This window comes from Primulina huaijiensis, chromosome 6 (genome assembly GCF_012295235.1).
Source record: "Primulina huaijiensis isolate GDHJ02 chromosome 6, ASM1229523v2, whole genome shotgun sequence".
Taxonomy (NCBI): Eukaryota; Viridiplantae; Streptophyta; class Magnoliopsida; order Lamiales; family Gesneriaceae; genus Primulina; species Primulina huaijiensis.
The window spans coordinates 17,678,309-17,704,906 of NC_133311.1; the positions used below are offsets into that span (position 1 = coordinate 17,678,309).

The following is a 26,598-nucleotide window of genomic DNA, read 5'->3' on the forward strand; positions in this document are numbered from 1 at the left end:
TCAAATGGAGTATTTAACGTGCCGCATTCAACTGGTACGACTTTATAAGTCCCTAATTGATTAACATATTATAAAAGAAAGGTCTAAGAGAAACCCCAAAAAAAAAAAAAAATGTATTCAACATTCATTTTTAAAAAAATATATATTTTGAAAAATAAAATACTTTATTCCCAAAAAAATTATAATAATTAGTTGGTAGACAAAAACTTGTGTGAGACAGTCTAACGGGTCGTATTTTGTGAGACGGGTATCTTATTTGCGTCATTCATGAAAAAAATTTACTTTTTAAGCTAAGAGTATTATTTTTTATTGTAAATATCAGTAAGATTGACTCGTCTCACATATAAAAGTTAATGAGATCATCTGATAAAAACTTAATATAATCGATATCATGATTTGCATGATTAAGTCGAAATTTAATTGATGTGACAAAGGTCAGCGACCATTAGTCCATGTTGTCGAATATATAAGAAAGAAGAATTACAAGTGTATAATTGGGATTGGGTTTTTGCATTGTTGTGCTTACAAAGTGACACCTATATTTTATACACTTCACCTTCACAGTCCACCCTGAAAATGGAGCAAAACATTTCATCACAAACATGGGAAGCGAGGGTTTCAACGAAGCTGGAAAAGGCTACGGCTCACCAAATATGGCCTCTTTTCCAGGATTTCTTCGGGCTTCATCAATGGTTCCCGGGCCTCGCCATATGTCACGGCATCCACGGGACCAACGGAGAGCCGGGCTGCGTGCGTTACTGCGCTGGATTCGGTCTCAAAACAGAGAAAATCAACGAAGAGGAGTCCGTTTTGCGTTGGTCTACGGAGAGACTAATCGCCATTGACCATGCCCAAATGACGTTTAGTTACGAGATTGTGGATTGCAATATTGGGTTCAAGTCCTACGTCTCGAGTATCAAGGTTGTTCCGGCAGGGGGTAGCGGCAGAGGATGTGTCGTTGAATGGTGTTTCCGCGTTGATCCGGTGGTGGGATGGAAATTTGAAGATTTGGTGGGCAGATACGAAGTGGGGTTGCAGCTCATGACTAAGAAGATGGAGGCTGCCGTTACTGAGTAATTAGCTCTTCCGGACATAATTGCGTATGAAGATGAAGAGAGAACGCTGAAAGATTCTTCTTCTTCTTTCTGTTGGTTAATAAGAAATCGAAATACTTTTGCAGAATAAGTCAGTGTCTGATTGTATGAGAAAGGACCGTTGGATTGATTAATTATCGTTTTAAAGTTTTCGTCTTTAGCGCAGTCGTGTACTTTTAAAGTTTTCTCACTCACACACTGCTACATACACTGTGTATGTCGCAAGATTTCATAGTTGCACTACGACAAATTTCTATCAACTTTGATAATTTTTTTCTACACCCAAGTTTTTTTTGTTCAATCCGTTCTAACACACAAACATAAAACAGTAGTACCTTATAATTTTCATTTTGATCAATTTTATTACAAAAGAAAACTATACATTATTCCCAGGCATCAGGCAGCCATCGTTGATACTTTGTTCCCAAATATTTCTAACTTGCTCGTGTTTGTTTTTGTCTTCGAATAACAAATCCAAATGTATCCTCCAACAATATAACCAAGTAACCAACCAATGAGCTGACAAATATATAACATTTCTCCCAATTCTTAAAAAGCCTTATAATAATATATTGTTTCATAAACAAGAATAACTTGGCATTGTGACAAACAAAATATGATGATTGGGGTTAACATATATTCACACCCCTATAAGCTAAGGCGACATTCAAGTTTCAAGTAGCCAACTGCTGACTAAAAATTAAACCCCAAACCGTCTCTATCTTCCACCCTGCACAGTTGAAACATCAATATGATCATGAAGGCAACAACTCCTTTAACAACCATCGGAAGTATCGTGACCGATATCTCTCAATCGTTTCTCCATCCAATCAATGATATCCTGAGCGATCTCTTCACGCTCTGGTTCAAAGAGAAGATCGTGCAAAAAACCTTCATAGAGTTTAATATTTTTGAACTTTGATGGTGCCTCATTGTACAAATCTTGAGAGGCCAGAGGATCAGTGACTCTGTCAGCAGTTCCATGAAGAACAAAGAATGGGACAGTGATAGAGTGAAAATTGCGCATCAAATATGAAGAGATGCGCAGAATTTCATGGCCTGTTCGAACTCTAATAGGACCAGTGTAGACCAAAGGATCCGAATACTTGGCTAAGATGGCTGCAGGATCCCTAGATACTGGAATTCCCCTTTTGTTGGCACCTTTGAACTGGAACCTTGGAGCCACCAATGAAAATATAGGTGCCACAGCCTGCATATAAAGAAATAGGAAATTCAAGTGTGACAGCGAAAGATTACATGTATGTAGATCATAATATCAAATATTATCAAGAAAATTAGAAACTAGAAATTTTGTAAAGACAGACAACTGGAATCGGGAAACCCCAATATTGGTTTATATTTCAGTGGTTAAACTAGCGTCAGAAAAAAGCATACAGTTTCGAAGAGAGAAAGAATTCAGAACGTGAAAGTGTGAATCTCATGGAAGTGTTGATAAGAGAAAAATCCTTCCAAGGATTTGAATGATACAAAGAACTAAAAACTCACACCAACAATAGGATGAGCTGGCTTGACGCGCAAAGCTGGTGAAGTCAATATGATCCCCTCCAGCATTTCTTCTATGTGGGGATCAGAACCTGCCTGATCAAATCAGACAAATTCCAAAACAATAAGAACTTATTGAATAGACAGAAAGAGTATATAACCCTAAAAAGACTTCAGAATGGTATGGTCTTGGAAAAGCAATACCTTCAAAACAACAGCCCCTCCTGTAGAATGCCCAAACAAGAAGCATCGTACCCCTGGGTTCTCTAATTTGATTTTTTCCAGAAATGCACCCTTTAAACATCAGAAAAAAGTCGTGTTTCAACCCTCGCGATGCGTTGCATAGAATAATTAAACAGTAGGATGTTTACACCAATGCAAATGCAAGAGATCTCGAAGCCCTGATAGATGACCTCATTCACATACAGCAGTGAAGAAAGGAAATAACAGCTCAAGATTAATATGAGTATGAAACTAAAGTCCAACTGTGCTTACGGTGTCTGCAACAACATGATCAAGAGAAGGCACATATCCATGCAAACCATCACTTCCTCCATGACCTATGCGAGCAAAATATGAGTCACCAGTAAAGTAACCATCAAATTATTTAAGGAAAAAGATAAATATCATCAACTACACAAACATTACGCACTTAGTCAGTGGCAAGCTATTTCCTCAGCAGTGGTAAACTTTACGCTACGATTACTAAATCCTTTTCATTTTTTTATATAGGTCACCTATTAAAAGCTTTCTGATTTTGTGGCCTCCGCATGCTTAATTTTCAAATGAAGATAACATAAAACACACAAGCACCTACCCATCCAATCCATTGCGTAGACTCCAAAATTGCAGGAGACTAATTGTTTAGCAAAATAGGCATAGCGCCCGCTATAAGAGAACATTAGAATAGAAAATGTTACCATATAATTAGATGAAATAAGCAGTATGCTTTAGAATAGACAAATGAAATTAGCAAGTGAAAAGAGAACAAAATTAAAGTCATTGCCACACCTGTGTTCATTTAGGCCATGTATGATGATTAAAATTCCCCTGAAATAAGAAATTTTCTTCCATTAGAAGACTTTATTTTGGGATAAAAGATGAGAAGTCAAAACTAAAGAAAGTGCACCGCCCAAGAATTGTGGTAAACCTAGGCATTGCTATTGTGCTACATTCTCAATTGCCTCGCGATGTCCCATAAAATTCACCCTAGCTAGGACACAATGAAATATGCGCTAGACTTTCAAAAAAAAATTATTGGAAAATTGACTATTATAATAACATAAATTGAGGGCCAATTCGTATACAAAACATACGTGATTTTAAAAAGTGAGTTACTGAGTATTAATATTGGGACTTGAATGCCCAGTAACGAACATCCGCAGCATGAAGTTTACAACGGGTAACCAACTATGGGTAGCCCAACACATGATCATAAATTTGGACTCTGATATCATATTAAGACTGATACTTAGATCTAACGCAACTCCAAAAGCTAGCTCAACGAGAGAAAGATTGTCCAAGTTCATATATGTAACTCTCACGGATTTTATCCAACCAACGTGGGACAACTATCACTCAACAAGAGTTGGTTGTGGAAGTATCTATTGATTTATGCCTTTCAGCTTTTTTCCCATTTTTATAAAACATCGCCTTTTCTAGCCAAGTTTCTATATCCAAATACACTCATTTCACAAACTGTTAGCTGCAAACTATAAGAATTACTCAGTAGAGAATGAAAAAATATGACTGAAAAAATCAATGTGAGATATGAACAGCTAACAATCTCAGCAAATCCTCAACAAAACAAAGAATCTAAACTGAAGAACTATACAACAAACAGAAAGGGAACTAGATTGAGAAAGTAATTCGTGGGCTTCTCCCAATTAGTCTCTCAACCAAATAAGGCAACGGGATATTCTAAAATATCCAAACCCAAATCCGTTTGGCATCTTCTGAGACAGTCTGTAGACGGTGATATATGCAGCAATAGGCAACGTTACAATTAGAACTGCAATCACATAAACAATTAAGATCCTAATAGAGTCATTAAAGAAAATACTGTCAGTGAGGAGAAAAACAAAAGGAAATATCCAGGTAATTCTCAATACAAGTTCTCTACAATTCGACCCACTAACCGACAAACAATACATATAAGCTTCCGTTGCATGTCTACCAAAAGATATAACATCTTAAATCACTTCAAAACAACAATTAACTCTTCAAAAAAAAAAAAAAAAAAAAAAAAAAAAAAAAAAAAAAAAANCAATCACTATAACGAACTATAAAAAGTGGAACTCATCATGCGATTCGAGCAATAAAACGAGGAACTATACAGTCCGGAAATCACATGTGAATCGTTAAAAACATTGATTAGAAAGAACATTGATTAAAACATCAGCTACATGAGATAAAAACAGGCACAAACGATTGACAGATAAAGCAATTAAACATATTCCTTCTGACCACTTCTTAATTTCAACGCAAACATTGATTAGAAAGAACTATATGCATACTTTAAATCACCAGATGCCGGAAACCAGGATCGGCAAAACAGAGCATTCTGTCGATCGCCAAAGAACAAAGACGTCGTCCACTGGCACCGGCTATTCATGTCATCAATATCCTCCGTGACCATTTCAACTGCTTCCGCCAAAGCCCTACGCCTCAGCGTATCCTCCTCATCTCTCCGGCGAATCAATTTTCTACGCCTAATCGAAGACGACTTTGTTTTGGGGGACGAAGGTGGTGAGCTCGCAGAGGAAAATCGGTGCCGCCTCGGAAGGAAGAGCAGAAGCCAAAGAAAGAAAGAATAGAATAAGAGGAGAAATCTCCGAAGGAATTGGTAGGAGAGGATTGACTGACGGAGGTTCCTAAAGACCGGTATCAAACGGCCGCTGGCACCGGATGTTAGCTCCTCCACCTGCATCGCCGTCACCGCCGCCTCCATTTTTGACAGCTTTATTTTGTTAAACGAAGTTTTAATAATAGAAACAAAGATTTGCCGTGTTCGTACGTCCGGCTCTATATATATTTATATGTATAGATATAGAGAGAGAATGTAGAAAGAATATAATTAACAATAATAAATAAATAAAGACGACCAGGAAAGCCCTTTGTTGCTTCCGTTCCAGTTTCACCGGTGATTGGGTCGTCTATACAATGTCCTAGTCAATATATTATTTTCCACGTTGAATAATATAATAAGATATAATTAATATTTAAGTTGCTATTTTATTGAATGCTTTGATTGAATTTAATTTTAAATCCACACTTTAAATTTATTGTATTAATTTGGTTCACAATGATAACAAGGATTTGAAATCAATTAAGTTAGTTAAGTACATTTTTATATTTTAATTTCAAATTCAATATAGTCATTTCAAACATATTGCTTTCACATGTTTTGATTTGAAATCTACTAGCCAGTCTAAATACATCAATTTATATGTAGCCTTAAAGTGTATTTGAGGACATGAATTTGAAATACATAAATTTCGATTATTGTTTTATTATTTACAATCAAACAATATATCAAATATTAAATCAATACATTCTTATCTTACTTATTTATATATTAATAATACAAAATAAAATAAAATGAATCGGAAGTGTATTTGAAATTTATGTTCTTACATATTTAAACAACAAAGATATATTTGAAATACATGTATTTGAAATTCATTAATCTAAAAATAATTTGAAGAGAATAATTTTAGTGTAAGATCGAATAAATATCTGGATGTCGTAGCTAGACTCTATGATGTTATGTCGGGATGTATGGAATTACCCTTAGACATGATTTAGAACTAAAACACGAAATAACAATAATTAGGTTTTATTTTTTAAGTTTATTTTTATTCCTAAAGAATATTCAACATACACATTAAATTGTATTCCATAAAAAATAATTTCAAACATAATTTTTTATCTCATAAATTCATCACGCAATATGTTTCAAACTTTGTAGATATGTTTTATTTATATAAAAAATGGAATTGTTAAGAATATTACTGTAAGGAATACAAAAATTAAATAAAAGTAATATTTGTTAAAAGTAAAAATTTACGTAAAAATTAAAAAAATCAAACTCACAAAATATATTAAACTACATACTTTATAAAATTTTCTCTACTCAATTGTATTTTTTTTCTTCACAAATTGAGATACATATTTATAGAATTTTTTTGAAAATAATTCAAAAATAAATAAATTATCACACATTAATTTTCAATAATAATAAGGATTTTTTGAATGTATATTCTATATCACATGTGAGAAGAGAAAGTCATTTACAACCAAAGACATTTTTAAAAGAATTAGAAAGATAAAGGAATTTTGAACCGTTAACGAACAAAGCGGATAGGATAAATATTTTGTGAGTCAATTATAGGATTTTTTTGGGGATAGAGGGACTTGAACCCTCACGATTTTTAAAGTCGACGGATTTTCCTCTTACTATAAGTTTCATTGTTGCCGGTATTGACATGTAGAACGGGACTCTATCTTTATTCTCGTCCGAATAATAAGTTCTTTAAGAGATCTATCGGAATGTGGAGTGAATGATTTGACTAATAAATATTCGATTCTTTTATCAATGTGAAATTTACAATTCGTATTTTCAACATTCAATAATTTCAAACTCTTATTTTTAACAATATTCATAATATGAGAGATTAAAATTAATTTTAAAAATAATATAAAATTTTTTTTTTTTGTTGGCAGTCGCGGTCGTGTTAAATAAATCCATAAGACTCTGATGCGGTGCGGGGCCATTTTTTTGTGGCTGGTGTTCGGTGGGTCAACACTCAACAAGTCTCTTTCCGCGGGTTATTGGAAACGACTTCAAAAATGCTGTGAAACATACTAATTAATTGATTGATTGTTCATTTCTCATCACAAAAGGAGGATATTAGGTAGGAAATAGAATGGAAATGGAAATTTTATTATTTAATTTATGTAGTCAGGCTGAGGCTATGTTTTTTATGTGGAGCTTACTGATTCGAGGTTGTATTTCATCGGGTGAATTATATTCGATGAAACATAGTCTTATTTTAAAATCTCGAGATTGTTTTTGATAGGGTTATTGCTCATAAACTTACAAGAAATAATTGATACGAGTATATCAGAATTTGGTGTTGTGATCGGGTGTTGTCAACACCAGTGCACAACATGCAACGAAAATTAACTATTGACAAAAAAGTATAGCTTGAATAAATGAACACCGGTTATTTAAATTATGCACAAGTACAAATACTTGTGCAATTCCTCATTACAAGAAAATTTACTAAACAAATATGTAAATCATTTTAACAAAACTATACTAGTGAGATTAACAAAACTAAATTCCTTGACAAGTCAAAGAATTAAAATATGCATCGACAACACAAATCAAATCTAGATGTACAGACACGTCACGTATTGCTTAAAACAATCGAAACCACTCTTTAATCAACACTCTGTATCAGTGTTGTTCTTCGAGTGTTGACAACACCAATCTGCAACATTGAAAGTATGTGAATCAATAAAAAAAAGCCTTCACACCGAAATCTTCAATTTCTGAATATTCTGACTCAAGCAGCAACGTTGTTATTTTCAGGGAAAAACACCACGATTTTATCTCTCAATATTCCCTCAGTATAGATTTTTTTTCCTTCTTTTCTCTTACAAACAAGGAAAATCAAGAGTTTATTAGTAATAGAACTTTATTTTAAACTAAGATATTATATTTTAGAGATAAGTTCCTAAATTGAAATATGTGGAATAAATACCAAAAATAAAATTTATCTAGAAATAAATCTTATCATGTAATCAATTTAATCTAGTCTACAAATACAAAATTTTAATATTTTATGTTAGATAGAATATAGATTAAATAAGAATAAAATATTCCTTTCCATTTTATTTCAAAAAAATTTAAAATTTCCTTATTATATATCATATGTTTGTGTCTCGATTGATTGAATGATTTGATTTACAATCGATTTGATCATGAGAACAAGTCCTGAATGGTATTTTTTTCACCAAGATGCCATTTATATGGAATCGAATAACATATATGATTCTCAGAAATCTTGATGTAAATATGGTTTCTTTGTGACAAACAAAGTAAATAAAACTACATAATTTTTGGATCTCGATCTCTTCAATCATTTAACGTAATCTTTGATTTTTAATAAAACAACGAATGTTAGTTATTCATTTTTTTTCCCACCGAAAAGATAGACGTTATTTCAATGAGTTCAGCACTTTTATTTACTATTAAATATGAAAATCTTAATACGACATCATAAATTGATGATGTTGATATCCCAAAAAGCTAAAAATGATAACCAGTAACCTTAGAAAGTGTCCCCTAGAATTTTGTTTTCTTGTTGGTTAACTTAAATCTTTCTACAATCATTTTTTTAACGACACAAATAGCTTACCATTTATTTCAATCTAACTATAAAACAAAAACTAAAACAAAAACTTGTGTGAGACGGTCTCACGAGTCGTATTTTGTAAGACGGATCTTTTATTTGAGTCACCCATAAAAAAGTATTACTTTTTATGCTAAGAGTATTACTTTTTATTGTGAATATCAGTAGGATTGACCCGTCTCATAGATAAAGATTCGTGAGACCGTCTCACAATAGAGCTACTCATAAACAAAATTCGATTAAAAAAAAAGAAGAAGATAAAAGTAAATGTCTAATTTAATTTTCCGATTTTTTTTTTTAATCCAGGTGTCAAGGCTTCGCCGCAAATGTTGGAAGAAGACGGTCTTCTCCCTGGTTCACCCACCATATTAATATGGTTGTGGTCACAATCTATAAATACAAAAAAATAGACGTTCGGGATCAAATCAACCACGAGTCTTTAGCTTGAGGAATAATTTATGAATAATTCATGTACTAAAACGAAGTTTACTCCTAAAAAACTTGGAACCACGAATAAGGCCCGTACAACTATGGACCCTGACATGGACCACATATATTGGGCCGTCGGGTATTAAATCTAAGATATTACGATTAGGAAAAGGCTGGGCCCAAGTTTTTTAGTGAAGAACTGTGTGTATATGTGTGATTTCTTTGTATTCAAATTTTTCTCCATTGTTTTAAGTTGAAATCCCATTTATTGGATTTCAAAATTATTAAAAAAATAAAGTCATTTCGAGTCCATAAATCGGTTCCATTAATCAAATTAATGTAAATTTATTCATTCAAACACAATACACACTCTTGAGCCAATTTTTCCTTACTATCCACATTATATGTATCACGAGCAACTGATTTGAGTGTGTAGTAATTACGAGTCTGGATTTAAGGATACTTAGCTTAAAAATATATTTATTAAGTAGAATTTGACAGTGCCTCTTTAAGTAAAACATAACTAGTTGTGCAACATGTTTGAAAGAAATATTTTTTTTAAAAAAAAATGAAGAGAATGTGAACACATAAAAGCTATAATTTTTAGCTTCTTTATTGCAACTTTGTAAAGCACTTGCATAAGTGAAATAGTCAGACCAAACAATTAACACTGCCCTTTTTATTAATTGTTATTGTTTAAAAAATTACTATTTTTCTTTGTGCACCGACTCAATATCTAAATTAGGTGAAATTACAATTCTGGTTTTTATAACATTTACGTTTTCAATTTTTTTGTCATGTTACCGATCAATTCACGATTTTAATACCTTTTTTCCAATTTCCATCGGAGTGCTGACTTGACATCAAACACATCAATAATCTTCAGCACTACATCAGCGTTTTTAAGATTTCAAATAATCATTAAATCCGTGGATTAAAATCGTGAATTGTCTGACAACATTATCAAATATGAAAAAAAAAATGTATAAGTTACATGACTATAGCTATATTATGGATATTTTAAAATAGGACTCGGTTCCTCTATGGATAGTTCGATCAATAAAAAAAAATTTAAATTAAATACTTCACCTCATATGTCATAATATTGGACCACGAGTGAGTACACTTGTGTAAACAGTAAGCACCTTCCCACGAAGAAACCTAGATGAAGGGATAGGGTTTTCTTTTAGCTAGGTCACAAGATTTCCAAGTGAATACATCTCATGTCCAGCTATTCATATATACAGCCTTAGCAATACCATGTGCCGAAACAATCATATATGAACACTTGAAATATCTATAGAAACGGTAGCAAGCGTAGCAGCCCTAGTTTCATGCAATATCATCGAAAATTAATGGCAAAAATTGTCATCAAGAAAGCAACCTTTATCCGTTCAACACACAAGCAATTAAATGCTTAATATCTCAATTCTCATGTTTCTTTTGTTGACTCTCACTTTCTTGTCACGAGCCTAGGTTCTTTACTGTTTTATCTTTTCCCTATGGATTGTGATATATAATGGACTGATTCAAGTTGTGCAATAAGTTTTTTTCAGATTAAATATTAATGTCTTACTTAAACTACGAATAATTATCAATGGAGTTCATTGAACCACACCAACTCGACAATGATAAATGAAATTCGACGATATTTGTGATCATGTTCACTTGTCGTGTAGGCATACATCAGTTTTTGGTGTATCGTAGTAAATAATTTAGTTGAAATTTCTAGTATTGTATAATAATTTTACGGATTTTTAAAATTAATTACATGAGATACGACCAGTTTTTAAATTCTACTGCAATAATTCATGTCATATTATGTATTATACAAACCATTGGTTGTCACATGTCTAATTCAGCATATTTAAAATTAAATAAAAAAAGAAAATAAATCACGCCAATAAATCAAAATACAAATTAATTACTAATATAACTGTCATTACAAAATGTTTTCCCCGCCTTAAGTACCGATTATTTTGCAACTCTCGTGTATTAAAATATAATAAAATAATTAGTAAGTGGACGTAGGATTGCATGCCTCTGGTTTGTCTTATTAATTACAGGTCATTATTATCCCATTATGTGCACACCTACTTACGTAGGCAGGGATACACGCACTCAACTATTATAAATATAAGTGTAGATCTCGAGTAAATGTTGAACTTATGGGGTTTATCAAGTACTTCTCATAGTTAAAAAAGAGTTTGAAGAAGAAATAAACTTTACTCCAAATCATGGTACGTACTGTAATTTATAAATTCTTTGAAAAAAGTTTCATAAGGAAGTTTTACGTATCCCTCATTGCATTTTCTTAAATATTTTCTACAAATTTAAATGCATAAACATGATCTTTGATTAAAAATTCGAATTTCGAATTTCCAAGGCCTTGATTTTGAGGTTCAATCCAGCAATGAATACTAAGCCATATTATTCATATATAATTTTACGTTCGAATAATATGAGCTCAAATTATTTTGAGATCGAATTCAGCTCAAACTAGTGTCTGGTTTTCTAGGTTATAGTCTAGTTATCGAGCTTTGCTAGCGCTCAAAATTATGGCTCAAACTCGTATGCATGGCAAAATTTGTGGGCAGTACAAGAGTAATACTCAAATAAAGTAACTTTGATTCAAATTAATGTGTAGCATACTCTCTCTAATAAGCTTGTGGTGGCAGAGTGAACCTCAGTTGCTCAGAAAGGCCGTTTCGGATCTCACAGTGGAGATAAACAAACTGAGCAAAAGCTTGGAAGCCGTTGTTGAATTGGAAGAAGAAGAAGAAGTGATCTTGGTGGCTGAATGTGAATGCTGTGGTCTCAAAGAAGAGTGCACGAAGGAGTACATTACAAGGATCCGGAAATCCTTTTCGGGTAAATGGGCCTGTGGGCTTTGCTGCGAAGTCGTTAAAGAAACGTTGACCCGAAAGCCCATTGCCATTGAAGAAGCTATGAGTACTCACAAAAGTTTTGTTCAAGATTTCAATGCCACGTCGAGGCTTAATCCAAAGCTCTCATTGGCATGGGCGATGAGGGATATTGTCAAGAGAAGTCGCGAGAATCAAAACAAAGATTTGGGCATCAAAAAAATAATTAGGAGTTCTAGTTGTGATCCGAGGATCAATCTTAGTTAATTTGAAGTAATAGGATTTAAAGGGCAAATCAAGAGAGTTGACTAAATTATTAAATAAATAAAAATTAGGGGGGAAAAATTTATTTTTCTTATATTAAATATATTTTTTAAAAAGTATAGGTTTTATTGTCCTTTGATTAGAGCCCTTGTAACCTTATTCAACACTAGCTATAGTCTTTTTTCCAAAAAAAAAAAAAAAATTGAAATGAATAGTACATTTATCATTTTTTATATATCTCCAACTCAAATTATTCTATGTGTCGTTAATATGGAAATTACAACAATCTTTTTGCGATTCATTGCATATTAATATTCAAAATTAAAAGTTTTAGTCTACAACTAACAAACTTACATCAAAATAGGATCTCACATTCTGTTATATTATTGTCTCTACGGATTTGCTATTTGCTATTTTGGGTTACATTCTCCCTCGGATTAAATCAACTCCTGATTAAGTTCTTTCACTTTTGGTTGCTCTGGGCTAGAAAGTTTCGACACCATAATTTCGGCCATCTGTGAAACAAATTATGCTATCACGATGTTATTGCTACTACTCTTCGGATTGCTAATGTTCGAAATTGCGCACTTCCCAACTTCTCGTGGACTTTTTCTATTCTACGTCGAGAGAACTTCTCCTTAGTCATAGGATCGAGATGGATCGCACCAAAAACAGGTTGGTAATACACCAAGAGCAGTATCAGTATAACATAGAATTTACCCTTCTCGTGTGGGTTTGGACCAGCACTAAAAATTTGGTGAGCTCCCAAATGCTTGACATGCGCTTACAATATTTATATCTATAGTTTTACATCACCTTTTTGTAAATGAAAAATTATAATTAATTGTCCATGCTATAAAGGAAGAAGCCAATTAATGTTATATATATGCCAAGAAATATTGCATTAAAATTTGATTTTTTTTTTACAAATGTTGAAACTTAAAAAGTTTAAAATGAAATATAATATAGTGATCATTTTTTTAAAAAATAAAATAAAATACAATACAATGGCTTGTGCCACCATTCATTGCATTGAGTGATCTGCATTATCTTTGATTTATATTTTTTTTAAGAAAAAATACAAAAGAAAAAGTATTAGTGTGGATTCAATAAACAAGTTGTGGGCTACAATTGGTAATGCATGGTCCTCAATCTCCTATAGGGATCATGTTCAAAACCAAGTGTAATAATTGCAATATGGTCCCATTTCTTTTCCCAATCTTCGAAACCTTTTGCATCCCATTATAGAAGGTATGCTAAAGTTGATGCAACGTCCGCCGAGTGTAGTACGTGACTGTCACACGTGCAGCCAATTTTACATTTCCTCTGAATATTGCATCATGTGAATTTAATCATCACTTTTTAATTCAAAAACCTTAAATTCTGTTGCACCGAAGGTTTTTTTTAAAAATATTGATATGATAATTTTATAATAATTTAGATTATAATTTTCGTGTAATATAAATAAATATCGAAATATGTATCTTAATTAAATTGGTACACTACTCTCAATTTGGAAAAAAAATATGATGTTTTTTTATCAAAAAATTAATTCATTATCTTATCAGAATCTATATTTTTATACAATCTAGAAATCTATCTAGGTTATAAGGTTTTGTTTATTATTATTATTATATAGTTATATGTAATATATATCCCCAAGATTATCATAAAAAATATTATAATCAGTGTTATTAAATTAATCACTTATAAAAATTTGTATATTATACTTTTACGCACACATGAGATACACGTATGATTCTTAATTTTAGTCATCATTTTGAAAATTTAATAATAAATTAATGACGTCGTTAATTAAGCTAACAAGTTGCAATCTCCTCACCTTTTCAGCCAAAAGTCGCTTAATTGCTATTGCTATAAGTTTATTAATTGTTTTTATATATATTCTAATTTTTTAAACCAAAGTAAGTTGAACGATCTCTTTTATGGAACACGCACATCCTAGTGGAACCTTTTTTTTTCAATGAAAAAAATATCCTAATTAATGGTTTGATTAATTTAAGACAAAAAATTGTGTGAGACGGTCTCACGGGTCGTATTTTGTGAGACAGATCTTTTATTTGGATCATTCATGAAAAGTATTACTTTTTTATACTAAGAATATTACTTTTTATTGTGAATATCGATAAGATTGACTCGTCTCACAGATAAAGATTCGTGAGACCGTCTCACAAGAGACCTACTCTTAATTTAATTACATTTTTATCTTAATGGTTGCATTGGACCACATCTAAAAACTACAAAGCCATATCTCAAAAGCAATGGACATCCCTTATTTAGTGGATTTGGGTCGGTATTTGTCACGCATAGCTCATATAAATTAATGAAACTACAATTATTTAATATATTGATGATCTAAATATTAAAATTTTGTCAGATCATAGGAGAGAGAAATAATCCAAGTGTAGAATAGAAAAATATTCCTAAAATAATGTAAATTTAAGAATGAAAAAATATAATTGTACAAGTAATTTGATATTGTTTGTTATTTTATAATGAAATTGTACCATTAATTGGTTATTCATTTATTTTAGTACGAAGAGGACAGGGCACTAATTTTTGGATGCTTGTGGTGTGCTCTTTAGAGCATAATGGCATAAGTTCACTTTCTAAATTTATTTATCTTAAAAGGTATGGACAGTGTCAGAAATAAATATGAGCAAAACAAAATAATATTAAACGAAAATGAAATTAAAAAAATATAATTTATGATCTTGATATTGAATGCGGCTTCAACGAATGCCAGGTACACCATCGGCATATAAAATGGATAGGAGAATAAGGATTTCTAAAATATAATATAATCCATTAATGGTGTATGTGGATTGTGGGCGTACATCATATTGTTGTTGGAATGTAATAATTGTTTTTATTTAGTAGAATAATCGAAACGTGAAGTTGGAATTGCTATCAGATCTAAATATTTGAGTTGTACTGTTATCATCAATTATATTTATATATTGATAAAACGACAAGCGTTCGATCTTACGATTTGTATCACAATCGTCACGAGAGTTCGATTCTCATTAATTGTAATTAGTGCAATTATTGAGAGATATATTATTCGAGTGCAATAATTGTCTTTACTGAGTAGAACAATCGAAACTTGATTTCCAAGATGATATACAATTAAAAGATTTGAGTTGTACTGTTACCATCAGCTATAACTTTTGATAAAATGACAATCATTTGATATTACAATTATTATTATTAGATAATGAAATATATTATGATGTAAACACACNTTTTTAATTTGCGATCATGTTTTTGGTTAATTTATGGTTTTATTCTACTAATTTTTATTTTTTTTTATCATAGTAGTTTTTCATCGGAATGCTGATGTAACATTAGATACGTCAATAATTTTCGGTGTCACATCGTCATTTTCTGGCTCTACATTGCCATTGTAATAGGACTAAAATTGAAAATAGGTGAAAATTAGTGGAGTGAGAAATAAATTGATAAATAATATAATCAAATATGAAAAACACCCAAGTTACAAAACCAAAAAAATGTAATAATATTTGCTAAATATAGTTAATTTTGTTACTAAAAAGTAAAAAAATGGTTCAATAGACCATATTATTATTATTTTAAAATTTTCTAAAGTTGATTATATTTATTTATTTCGTAAAAACGAGAAGGATAGGAAACAAGCATGCGAAATTGACAAGGACAACACACTGTATATTCCTTGGAGACATTAAAAAGAGTGAAGGGTATAAGCCAAGGGTCCCAATATTGGGTGCAATGAAACTGCACATTTTGATTATTTAAGCAAAAAGATATTCTACTTTTGATTTCATATTCTCAGTTTCTCTTCATACTGTGTTATATATGTATGGCGTACATTCTTTCAAAATCCCATCCCCACTTCTTTCATATGCCTTTTGCCTCGCTTAATTTGTTGTTTTCCCCTTTAAATGTTATCTTATTTCATTTTTTTATAAAAACAATTCCTATTTTATAATAAGAAATTTTTACAAGTATTTGCATACCGAAAATATAAGTATTTCGCATAATTAATTTATGATTAAAATAAGAATATCGTACACAACAATATTCAGTGTTTACATTTTCGAAAATGGTGACATAGCACCAAAAATCCTTCGATGGAAACGGACATTGTGTACATATACTATGTCACGTGAATACTTTGTAAAATTGAGTATTATAATTGAAATAAAGTGCAAATTTGTGTAATAAGACCGTTAATTTACATGAGATAAAATAACCAAAATGGAAAAAAAAAAAAAAAAAAAAAAAGAAAAAAAAGCAAATGATATATAGTACCAAAATGTAATTTCAATAAATTGCTTTTACCGGTATATAATACCATCTTATCTTTGTATATTCGTCTAGTTAAACAAATTCCCCTCGCGCATTAAATTCATNCACGTCCAGAAATGAACATCTGGATCGTGAAGTTTACAAATAACCCAATTATGGGCAGAACGGATGTCCCAACTATGGGCAATCCAACACACAACGGTAGAACCTGAGCTCTGATACCATGTTAAGAATAGAACTTGGACCTAACTCAACCCCAAAAGCTAGCTCAAGGAGGGATGATTGTCCAAGTCCATATATGCAACTCTCAGAGATTTTATCTAACTGATGTGGGACAACTAACAATTTAAAAATATGTCCTCAGCTCATTTGTACCGTATGACCAAACTAAAAGCCATCGGACCACCATATCCGCATGCACACATACACATTTCATGACAGACCAATGAAATTAATTTGACTTCAACAATTAATCAACCATAATCATAAAAATTGTAAGCATTTTTAATCTGAAGATAATTTGATTATTTATATATGTAGATCTTTCATTTTGGAAGATCTACATATACTACCAGTAAATCGTTGAGTACTGGTACTACGATATTTATTTTAAAAAAATATTCTTTGGATTAATTAAATCAATGTATTTTGTAACTAGTTTGTTTTATGTTATAAAAATAGGTGTATAATTATAGTTTTGAAATTTTACTTTGGTGAGGAGTAAAATAGTAATTTTATTGTTGTGTAATTTGACATTACCAATAAAGGGTTAATGTGAGACTTAAATCTTAATATATAATATAATATAAATATAGATATACACAAATACATAGTGTATATATATATAGACACACACACACACATACTTTGATGCCAAGGAGACAGAATATATAGTTAATTCACACCAAATTTGCATTGTTGAAGCATACAAGTCGATCCAAGAACAAAGGCAAAGGGAGCATGACTCATCCCCAACTTTTTAAGCTTCATCAGTTACACATTCTCTTGTCACTTTCCAATGCCAGTCAAAAGAGCATTTAGGTAATATCCGACAAATTTAAAGCCAACCTCTTTTTCCAAACATCTGTATCTTCTTTCTTTCCCACTTTTAAACCTGAAATTACTATTTCCAAAATTTTAAAATCCTAAATTGTTAAAATAACGTTTCAAATCTTTAACTACACTTGATAAAATGCTTATCCGAAAAATACTGATCCCCTGGACTCTAGGTTTAGAATCAAAATAATATTTTTTTGTGGTAAAAAAACTTCAAAAATTTATATAAAAAAAATTGTATGCCAAAATTTTCTTGAAAAGTCCTATAGCTGTTTATATATCCATATGCCGCTGCCTTACCTTCAAACCCTACTGTTCTCTCCATTTCCATCTATACATGCTTCAAAGTGAGTTTCAGACTTTGATTCTCCATATCCAGCTTTTGGAATCTGAAGTTGCCTCATTATTTATACTATTACATAAATGCATGAACTATTTCATTTTCTTTTTTTTTTTAAGGTGATAGTTTTTAGGATACTCAAAACTGGGATTTCTAACATGCAGTACTTTTGACTTTTTATTTTGAAGGTTGGATTATACATTATTCCTGCGCATGCTATCATGCTTGTTCTTGCTGTTGCTTTTGTTGTCCTTATGGTGATAACAAATGGCATTTTTAAATATTTGTCTATGAGTGAGAGATTCTTTCATAAAAAGCTGTGATATGTGTGTTTTCTTTTCCGTATTGAATTCTTTTGTATTAAGCATCAGATCCCATGATTAATTGTAGTTGGAAGCTAATTATTTTATTTAATCTTCTTTTTTGCAGAGAATGAATATATAGGATAATCTGTAAACTTATCTTAAATTAAAGCTGGCCAATTTCTTGATTCCAGCACCCGGTCTGAGTTGTCAAATTTTTCAGCTGAACATGGCCAAGGATGGATTCAAAAGATTCAAGATTTTGATCAAGTTCATTGTCATGTTTATTCTCATGATGACCAACTTGTGTACATGCAAAGAGTTTGAACTTGAGCTGTTATTATCCATAAAAGCTTCAATAAATGATCCATTTCAGGCACTGAGCAGCTGGAACTCATCTGTTTCTTTCTGCAAATGGGAAGGAATCTCCTGTTTCGATTCATCCCACGTGTCCAAAATCGAGCTGCCTGAGAAGAACTTATCTGGAAGAATCTCAAATTCCATTTTCAGACTCCCTGATATTCAGACCATTGATCTCTCAACCAATCAGTTCATTGGTGAAATCCCACCAAATTTATCCTCGTGTTTTTTACTTAGATACCTGAATCTAAGCAACAACAATTTGACAGGGGTGATTCAAGCTGGCCCTCTGCCAGTTCTTGAAACATTGGATTTATCAAACAATATGCTGTCTGGAAATATCCCACAAGATATGGGACTGTATTCAGGACTCAAGTTTCTTGATCTTGGAGGGAATCTGTTGGTGGGAAAATTTCCAGATTCGATGTCAAATATGACAAGATTGGAGTTTCTAACCTTGGCATCGAACCAGCTAAGTGGTGAAATTCCAAGAAGTTTAGGAATCCTGAAAAGCTTGAGGTGGATTTATTTGGGATACAACAATTTCTCAGGCAAAATTCCAAAAGAAATAGGGGAATTACCCGTTCTGAATCATCTTGATCTTGTTTACAACAATCTTACAGGTGAAATCCCATCATCTTTAGGCAATCTTACAAATCTTGAATACCTTTTTCTCTACTTTAACAAGCTCACTGGTCCCATTCCTGACCACATTTTCAATCTCAAGAAACTGGTATCACTTGATTTGAGTGATAATTCCCTGTCAGGTGAGATTCCTGAACTGATTCAACAGCTGCAGAATCTGGAAATTCTCCATTTGTTTTCCAATAATTTCTCTGGAAAAATCCCGGATTCTTTAACTTCTTTGCTGCGTCTCCAAGTTCTTCAGTTATGGTCTAATGGTTTATCAGGTGAAATACCAAAAGATCTCGGAAAATATAATAACCTTACTGTTCTTGATCTTTCGACCAATAACCTCACTGGAAAAATCCCCGAAAACCTATGTGAATCAGGACAACTTGTAAAGCTTATCCTCTTCTCAAATTACTTGGAAGGTGAAGTTCCAGATAGTCTGAATCATTGCAAGAGTTTACAGCGTATTCGAGTTCAGAAAAACAGACTTTCGGGTGAAATTTCACGAGAATTCACCGCACTTCCACAGGTTTATTTTCTTGATCTTTCGAGTAATAAGCTGTTTGGAAGGATGGATGACAGGAAATGGGATATGCCACAGCTTCAAATGCTGAATTTGGCCAAAAACGAGTATTTTGGGGAATTGCCGGTGTCGTTCGGCAGTAAGAAGTTAGAACACTTGGACTTATCGGGGAACAAATTTTCAGGCAGCATCCCACAAAGCATTGGAGGATTTTCCCAGCTAATGGAACTCAAGCTAAGAGAGAATGAACTCTCTGGCCGAATACCTGATCAATTATCTTATTGCAAGAAGCTCGTGAGTTTAGACCTCAGTCATAATCATCTTAATGGAGAAATTCCCGTTAGTCTTGCATCAATGCCAGTTCTTGGACAGCTTGATCTGTCTGTTAATGAATTGACTGGCGAAATCCCTTCGAATTTAGGTAAAGTCGATTCACTAGTTCAAATCAACATCTCTTACAACCAATTCCAAGGAAGCTTGCCCTCCACCGGAGCATTTCTTGCCATTAATTTTAGTTCTGTAACCGGTAATAAACTCTGTGGCGGCGACAAAAAAAGTGGTTTACCACCGTGCAGCAGTGTGAAAAATCGTTTTCGGTGGTACATCTTAATTACCACTCTTCTTGCCTCTTTGATGGTCCTAGCGATTATCGTTTTCCTTTCAATTTTCATCCAAAAAAGGAAAGATCTGGAGCTGAAAAGAGCGGAAAGTGATGATGGGGTTTGGGAATTGTATTTCTTGAATTCAAAAATCATTTCAAGATCAATAACTATAGATGATATATTGTCCTATAGAGGCAAATGCTCTAGAAATAACAAGCGATTATTTAGAAAGGAGGTAGCTACAATTTCAACAAGCTTCTGCATGGAATGGAGTGAATTATTTAAGCTCGATCATCCAAATATCGTAAAGCTTCTCGCTATATGTAAGTCCGAAAAGGTATGCATTTTGGTGTATGAATATATTAAAGGGAAAGATCTAAGTGAAACTCTTAGGGGCCTGAGTTGGGATAGTCGTCTCAAAATTGCGATCGGAGTCGCAAAAGCCCTCAAGTATTTGCATTGTTATTGTTCATCAAAAATCATAATTGGTGACATTTCACCTAAAAAGGTCATGATTGATGAAAAAGGAGAAGCCCACTTGAGACTAAGTTTTCAAAGAATTAATGCTTCTGCGGACAACAAATTTCGCAACTCCTTAGCCTATGTTACTCCAGGTACTTTTACTATTATTCCATAATTTACTTTCTACATTTTGTTATTGGGTTCTCTTGCTCATGCATATATTTGAAAAGTATGACATCTTGTTACTATTTTTTTTTCTGGACTACAATTTGCACAATATAGTGACTTAATTAAGACTGGATAAAGTTATTGGAGTATTTTTCTTATAAGTTTATGATCGATGTAGTAAAAGCAAGAAAGTCGTGCTTGAAGTCTTTTTTACTTTTTTGGCAAGTACAAATTAAATGTAGATGCAATAATTTCCCCATATGCTTCAATATCATCTTTCGCAAGTACCCTTTTGGTCTTCTGAGAAGTTGGAAAAAAGAATCTAATAAATCGTCTCTTGTCTTACCAAATGCATCTTTTCATCCAAGTAATCATGTCCATGCACGTAAATACTAAAGATCCATTGTATTGAATTATATATTTTTTTCCCGAAATCTGCAGAGGCCAAAGGATCAAAAGTAGTCCTGACACAGAAGAGTCATGACATTTACGGATACGGACTTCTCCTTATCGAACTCCTGACCGGAAAATCTCCTGCCGACACCGAGCTCGGGATCCATGAAAATATTGTTGAATGGGCTAGATATTGCTACTCAGACTGCCATCTTGAAATGTGGGTTGATTCAAACATCAAGAATCACGCACTAAATGAACGTCAGAACCAGATTGTGGAGACCATGATTCTTGCACTGCAGTGCACGGCAGGTGATCCTGGGGCGAGGCCGGATGCCGTTCATTTAGTGAAGTGTATTGAATCAACTGTCACGTCGAGTTCTTGTGTTTCTTTTATCAAGGTTTGAAGCTCTCGCTATTAGATATGTTGTAGTGTTTCAACCACCTTTTTCTCTTTTTCTTTTTAGGGTTTTGGTTTTTATTATTATTGACCTTTTGTTTTGAACGTTGTTTTCCTTTTCCTTTGAGGTGGAAATGCATGTTTGCGAATATATTTTTGGTTGAAGATTTGATTGCATACTCTATNTAAATTATTCAAAAATACATTTTGCTATTTTAAGTAATTTCCATCCCAAATTACTTACATAAAAAGGAAATACAATATTTAATTAGTTTATTTAATTTTTCTAAAAATAAAATTGGTTGATTGCTAAAAGTTATCACTGCAACAAGGTTTTCCAATGGACATTAAATTATCATTTGATAATCATAAATTTTTTTTATCTCAAATGCATACTATTTCGAAATTACTTTAATTTGAGAATTAATACATTGTAGTTTTCTTCTAAAACCATATGTATATTGTATATCTTGAATTGTCTTTTTAAAAATTCAAATAAGAGATGAGCACAAGAAAATTAAAAGAGATAGATTCAAAAGAGTTTCAAATGAACATTAAAGTACTCTCAATAAACATGTATATTACTCTCTATAATCAGAAATTTTTGACACCCAAATGCAATTCGAGATTTCCATAATTTGAAAGAGTTAAATTATGATATAATTCTGTCAAAAGCATCCAATGTATAATTTTTTTCCCTTGAGATGTCTTATTTGAATTTTAAATTATAAATAATGTAATATTGCATATTATATTAGAAATCAATTTTATTCTATTTATTTACTAAATTTTTCTACTCCAAAATTGAATTCTGAAATGACTCCTCTTTTCAGCACCATATATGAGTTGAATCCTTTCAAGATGTAATGTTAGTTTAAATTTAGATTTATTCGTTGTTATGAACTACCTACATATGGAAACAACGAGAACAACGAGACATTAAGTTTGAAATCTGTCTTTCATGATCGAAAAGTAAAAAATATTATTCTTCTATTTGTACAAAATTTTAATTATTACGTATTACAAATGTGATAATTTTCTTTTATATTACAAATTTCCCGGATACATGATAGTTTAAAATGTCCCGGAACGGAAATGATTAAACAAATTTTGAAGAAAGTACGCATCTTATTAGAAGACACCTTATAAAATTTATTGACATTGTTTTGGAATAATAGGCTGTTGTATATATTATGAAGAGATTTTGTAGATAAAATCACAACCCATTTGGATAAAGATATTGATGAAACAATTATTGTTAACATTCAAATGTGTCAAACACGTGTCATATCACAAAATTGTTTGTGAATGTGGATTTAGACGAAATTACTGAATTTTTAAAAATGTTTTTCTCATTAATTTTATTGAATGTGATTTAAAATTATTTTTTTATCACATGTTAAAAAATAATAATATATAGCTTCTCGAAAATTAAATATATATTAAGGTTGGTGATCGACATCAATATACTAAACACGATAAGCATCATGTCATTGTCTTAGTCTAACACAATCTAAAATTTTGATATATGACAGTGATTATTAGTCAAAAAAATTAATCGACATGTGTTGTATTTAAGAAAGTTTTTTAAAATTAGCGAAAAAATAGTTTTTATTTTTATTTTTATAATTATATTAATTTTTTCAATTTAATATCNCAAGCTTGGACACGACTCTTAACGGACATTGACATTGCAATAAAATAAATATAAATGGTAAATTTAAATTAATTGAGAGATATATGCATTTTTTTAATCAACAGTTATAAATGCGATATTTTGACGTAATTAATAAAAATAGGATTGGGGGAAAATATTTAATTCGTCCACGTATTTACATATTTAGATTTAGATTAGATTAGATTTAGAATATTGGAAGTTCAAACTTATCAAAAGTAAGGGAATATTTGGTGCTTATAATTGTTGTTCCCTTTGTGGGTCATAAGATGACGATGTACTCTTGATTTTTTTTTTGTCACATAAAATTTTTGTGAGATGATCTCACGAGTCAATTTTGTGATATTGATATTTTATTTGAGTCGTCCATTAAAAATTATTATTTTTTATGTCAAAAATATTACTATTATAAATATAAACAAGATTGATTAGTCTTATTGATCTTGATCCGTGAAACCGTCTGACAAAAACCTATTATTCTTTTTTTTTTAGGAAACATTAAATTTATGTTAAAAGTATCGAAAAATACTTTTCGAAAATAATTAATTTTTTTAAAAAATCAATTTCTATTTTTTAATAACAGTATTCTTAAAAAATCGACTACATATGCATGCCACGTGTGTGTACACGAGAGCTAGCATGTAATTAAAGATGGCCGTATTGCAAAAGCACGATGATTTATCGAATACACCAACTTTATTCACATGTAAATTCATTTTACTTTTGTTCAAAAAATTATTAATAATGATTTATTTATTTAAATATCCCATGTAATTGATTAATATTTGGGTTTTCAACGTATTGATGCTCTTTCTTTATTGAGGTTTTGTTTGGGGGGTTAACTCAAAATATAATTGCCACTGTGGATCAGTTGATGTTTCAAGTTTTTGCTCAAAATCCATGTAATAGACATTCCTGCGTGCATACACATATACATACATATATATACAGACACACACAAATATATTATAAGACGATCTCACATATTTTTTTTTGTAAGACTGATTAATCCTACCTATAATTAAAAGTGTGCGTGTGTGTGGTGAAAAATATGTTTTTTTTTTTTAATTTGAAAGAGGATAACATTCTTTACTTGTTCGATCCATCGGTATCCTTTTTACGTGGGCCACTAGGGATTGTTCCACTTCGAAATATAAAAATTATCATTTATTAAGACAGGCCCTTCCATATTTTTTGGGGAAGAAAATACTCATTCGTAATTACTGAATCAAGATTTTGTTTTTTTTAAAAAAATTCTTGATATTATCTGGGCTACATCTCGAAATTCATCCGGCAATTCAACTAAGAGATGATTGGTTATTCAAATTTCTTTATTGATTATGATCCATTTTTCTTTTTAAAAAGCTTATGATTTCTTCCTTTAAAATTTGGAGAAATTATATTTTTGATCTTATAATTTACATATTTTTCATTTCTGAAATGTTATCGGTTAATATAATTCAAGATCTTAGGTCATTAATGTGAACCTTTTTATTTTTTCAATTTCGGTATTAAAAAAAATGGAAATGTATTTCTTTCCGACCTGCAGGATTTGACTCAACCCAAAACCTTTTTTTGGTTGTGACCTAATATCTAGTCTTCTTTCTGAATTATATATACAAAGTAAAAGACCAAACAGCTAAGATTTGCATGGATTCTAATTTAATTTTTATTTGTCCATCTCAATTAATGATTCGAGAATTTTAATCATAACTTCCTTGGAGACCATGCAAAAAAAAAAAGCTATGTTTTTCCATTCTTCCGTTGATAAAAAAAAGTTACTTTTTCCTCCGAATTTTCTCAAAAGAATTTCATCTTTTTACAAGTGTTCCGGGCAGGCCTAAAAAAAGGATACCATACTCTCTTTCATGCACATGATATGTATGTTTGTCAAGTACACATATAGGTTCAAGTGGGCTTAATTCCTCGTGAGTAATAATCTGTTTGTTAAGCCAAAAAATGGCCATCGATTAAAAATTAATTCAAACCATCAATTTGATTTGGTGTTATTTCAAACCTAGGAGGTAGCCTAACTAGGAGATAATGTGATTAAAGTTTTAACATTTTTGTTGCGAAAATGCTTATATGACAGATATTGTTCGCATACCAGATGTTACGTCAACAATTCAGTGAATATGAACTAAATTTGGTAAAAAAAAATGTGTAAGATAGCGACTAAGACAGTGAATTAACTAAAACGTGCAAGTTATATGACCTCATGAGAATGACATTAAAACTGAAGCATTACATTTTCTATGTGTGCTTAATTTTGACCCTATTTTTTGGTAGATGAGATCCTACCTATGTGGGCACTACCCTCACTTCATTTCAACGGGTAAGATCTTGACACACATACAATTTAAAAAAAAAAGGAGTCCTATATATGCATGGACAAATCTTGGCCATCAATCCTATCATAGGGCAATGCCCACATAGATAGAATGAAATAAACCCTATTTTTTGTGCATTGACATGCTTATGAAGACCAGAAGCATAGAGTAAAGTGTTCAGAATCGTTGTCAGGTAAGAGTCGTCTGACTTGATCTGGTTTCATTTTCATTTATTTTGAGGCCACCACCATGCATGCATGCCCACAATTTGTTTTATAAATTTTGAAAAGCGTGCGTAGATTTAAATTTTAACTTACGTGTAAGTAATAATTAAAAATTTGTGGGAAATGAAAAAATATTTTTTTTAAATGCATATAAATTACATCTGTTAAAAAATGATACTATATCAGATTCAGGAAGTATATGATTCCTCCGATTATTTTTCTAGCTAGAAACTTAAAAAATTT

At 31.7% G+C, this 26,598-nt stretch overlaps 3 protein-coding genes across 4 annotated transcripts; 2 read left to right on the forward strand and 1 right to left on the reverse strand.

Moving 5' to 3' along the window:
* The first annotated feature begins 488 nt into the window (after positions 1–488).
* Positions 489–1,350, forward strand: LOC140979872 (lachrymatory-factor synthase). The gene has a single exon (XM_073445486.1). The coding sequence runs from the start codon at positions 577–579 to the stop codon at positions 1,075–1,077; it is 501 nt and encodes a 166-aa protein (XP_073301587.1). The 5' UTR covers positions 489–576; the 3' UTR covers positions 1,078–1,350.
* Positions 1,351–1,609: 259 nt separating this feature from the next.
* Positions 1,610–5,624, reverse strand: LOC140979871 (uncharacterized). Its single transcript, XM_073445485.1, has 7 exons — positions 5,114–5,624; positions 3,609–3,647; positions 3,415–3,485; positions 3,093–3,157; positions 2,802–2,891; positions 2,601–2,693; positions 1,610–2,304 (listed from the first exon to the last, which is right to left on the reverse strand). The coding sequence occupies exons 1-7, from the start codon at positions 5,545–5,547 to the stop codon at positions 1,870–1,872; spliced, it is 1,227 nt and encodes a 408-aa protein (XP_073301586.1). The 5' UTR covers positions 5,548–5,624; the 3' UTR covers positions 1,610–1,869.
* Positions 5,625–18,156: 12,532 nt separating this feature from the next.
* LOC140979874 (uncharacterized) lies at positions 18,157–22,286 on the forward strand. 2 transcript variants are annotated; one of them, XM_073445488.1, is made up of 3 exons: positions 18,157–18,290; positions 18,713–21,317; positions 21,775–22,286. In XM_073445488.1, exons 2-3 carry the CDS (start codon positions 18,815–18,817, stop codon positions 22,131–22,133), a joined length of 2,862 nt encoding a protein of 953 aa, XP_073301589.1. In that variant the 5' UTR covers positions 18,157–18,290; positions 18,713–18,814; the 3' UTR covers positions 22,134–22,286. The 2 variants fall into 2 exon arrangements, with proteins under 2 accessions (XP_073301589.1, XP_073301590.1); XM_073445489.1 differs by lacking the exon at positions 18,157–18,290 and adding an exon at positions 18,349–18,471.
* Positions 22,287–26,598: the final 4,312 nt, after the last annotated feature.

Excerpts from the sequence above, each read along its gene's own strand:
- LOC140979872 (XM_073445486.1), top strand. The coding sequence starts at position 577 with ATGGAGCAAAACATTTCATCACAAACATGGGAAGCGAGGGTTTCAACG.
- LOC140979871 (XM_073445485.1), bottom strand. The coding sequence starts at position 5,547 with ATGGAGGCGGCGGTGACGGCGATGCAGGTGGAGGAGCTAACATCCGGT. Across the intron at positions 3,158-3,414 it reads CTACGCAATGGATTGGATGG|GTCATGGAGGAAGTGATGGT; the intron begins GTAGGTGCTTGT and ends TTGCTCGCATAG. Across the intron at positions 2,694-2,801 it reads GAGGGGCTGTTGTTTTGAAG|GCAGGTTCTGATCCCCACAT; the intron begins GTATTGCTTTTC and ends TGATTTGATCAG.
- LOC140979874 (XM_073445488.1), top strand. The coding sequence starts at position 18,815 with ATGGCCAAGGATGGATTCAAAAGATTCAAGATTTTGATCAAGTTCATT. Across the intron at positions 21,318-21,774 it reads CTTAGCCTATGTTACTCCAG|AGGCCAAAGGATCAAAAGTA; the intron begins GTACTTTTACTA and ends CGAAATCTGCAG.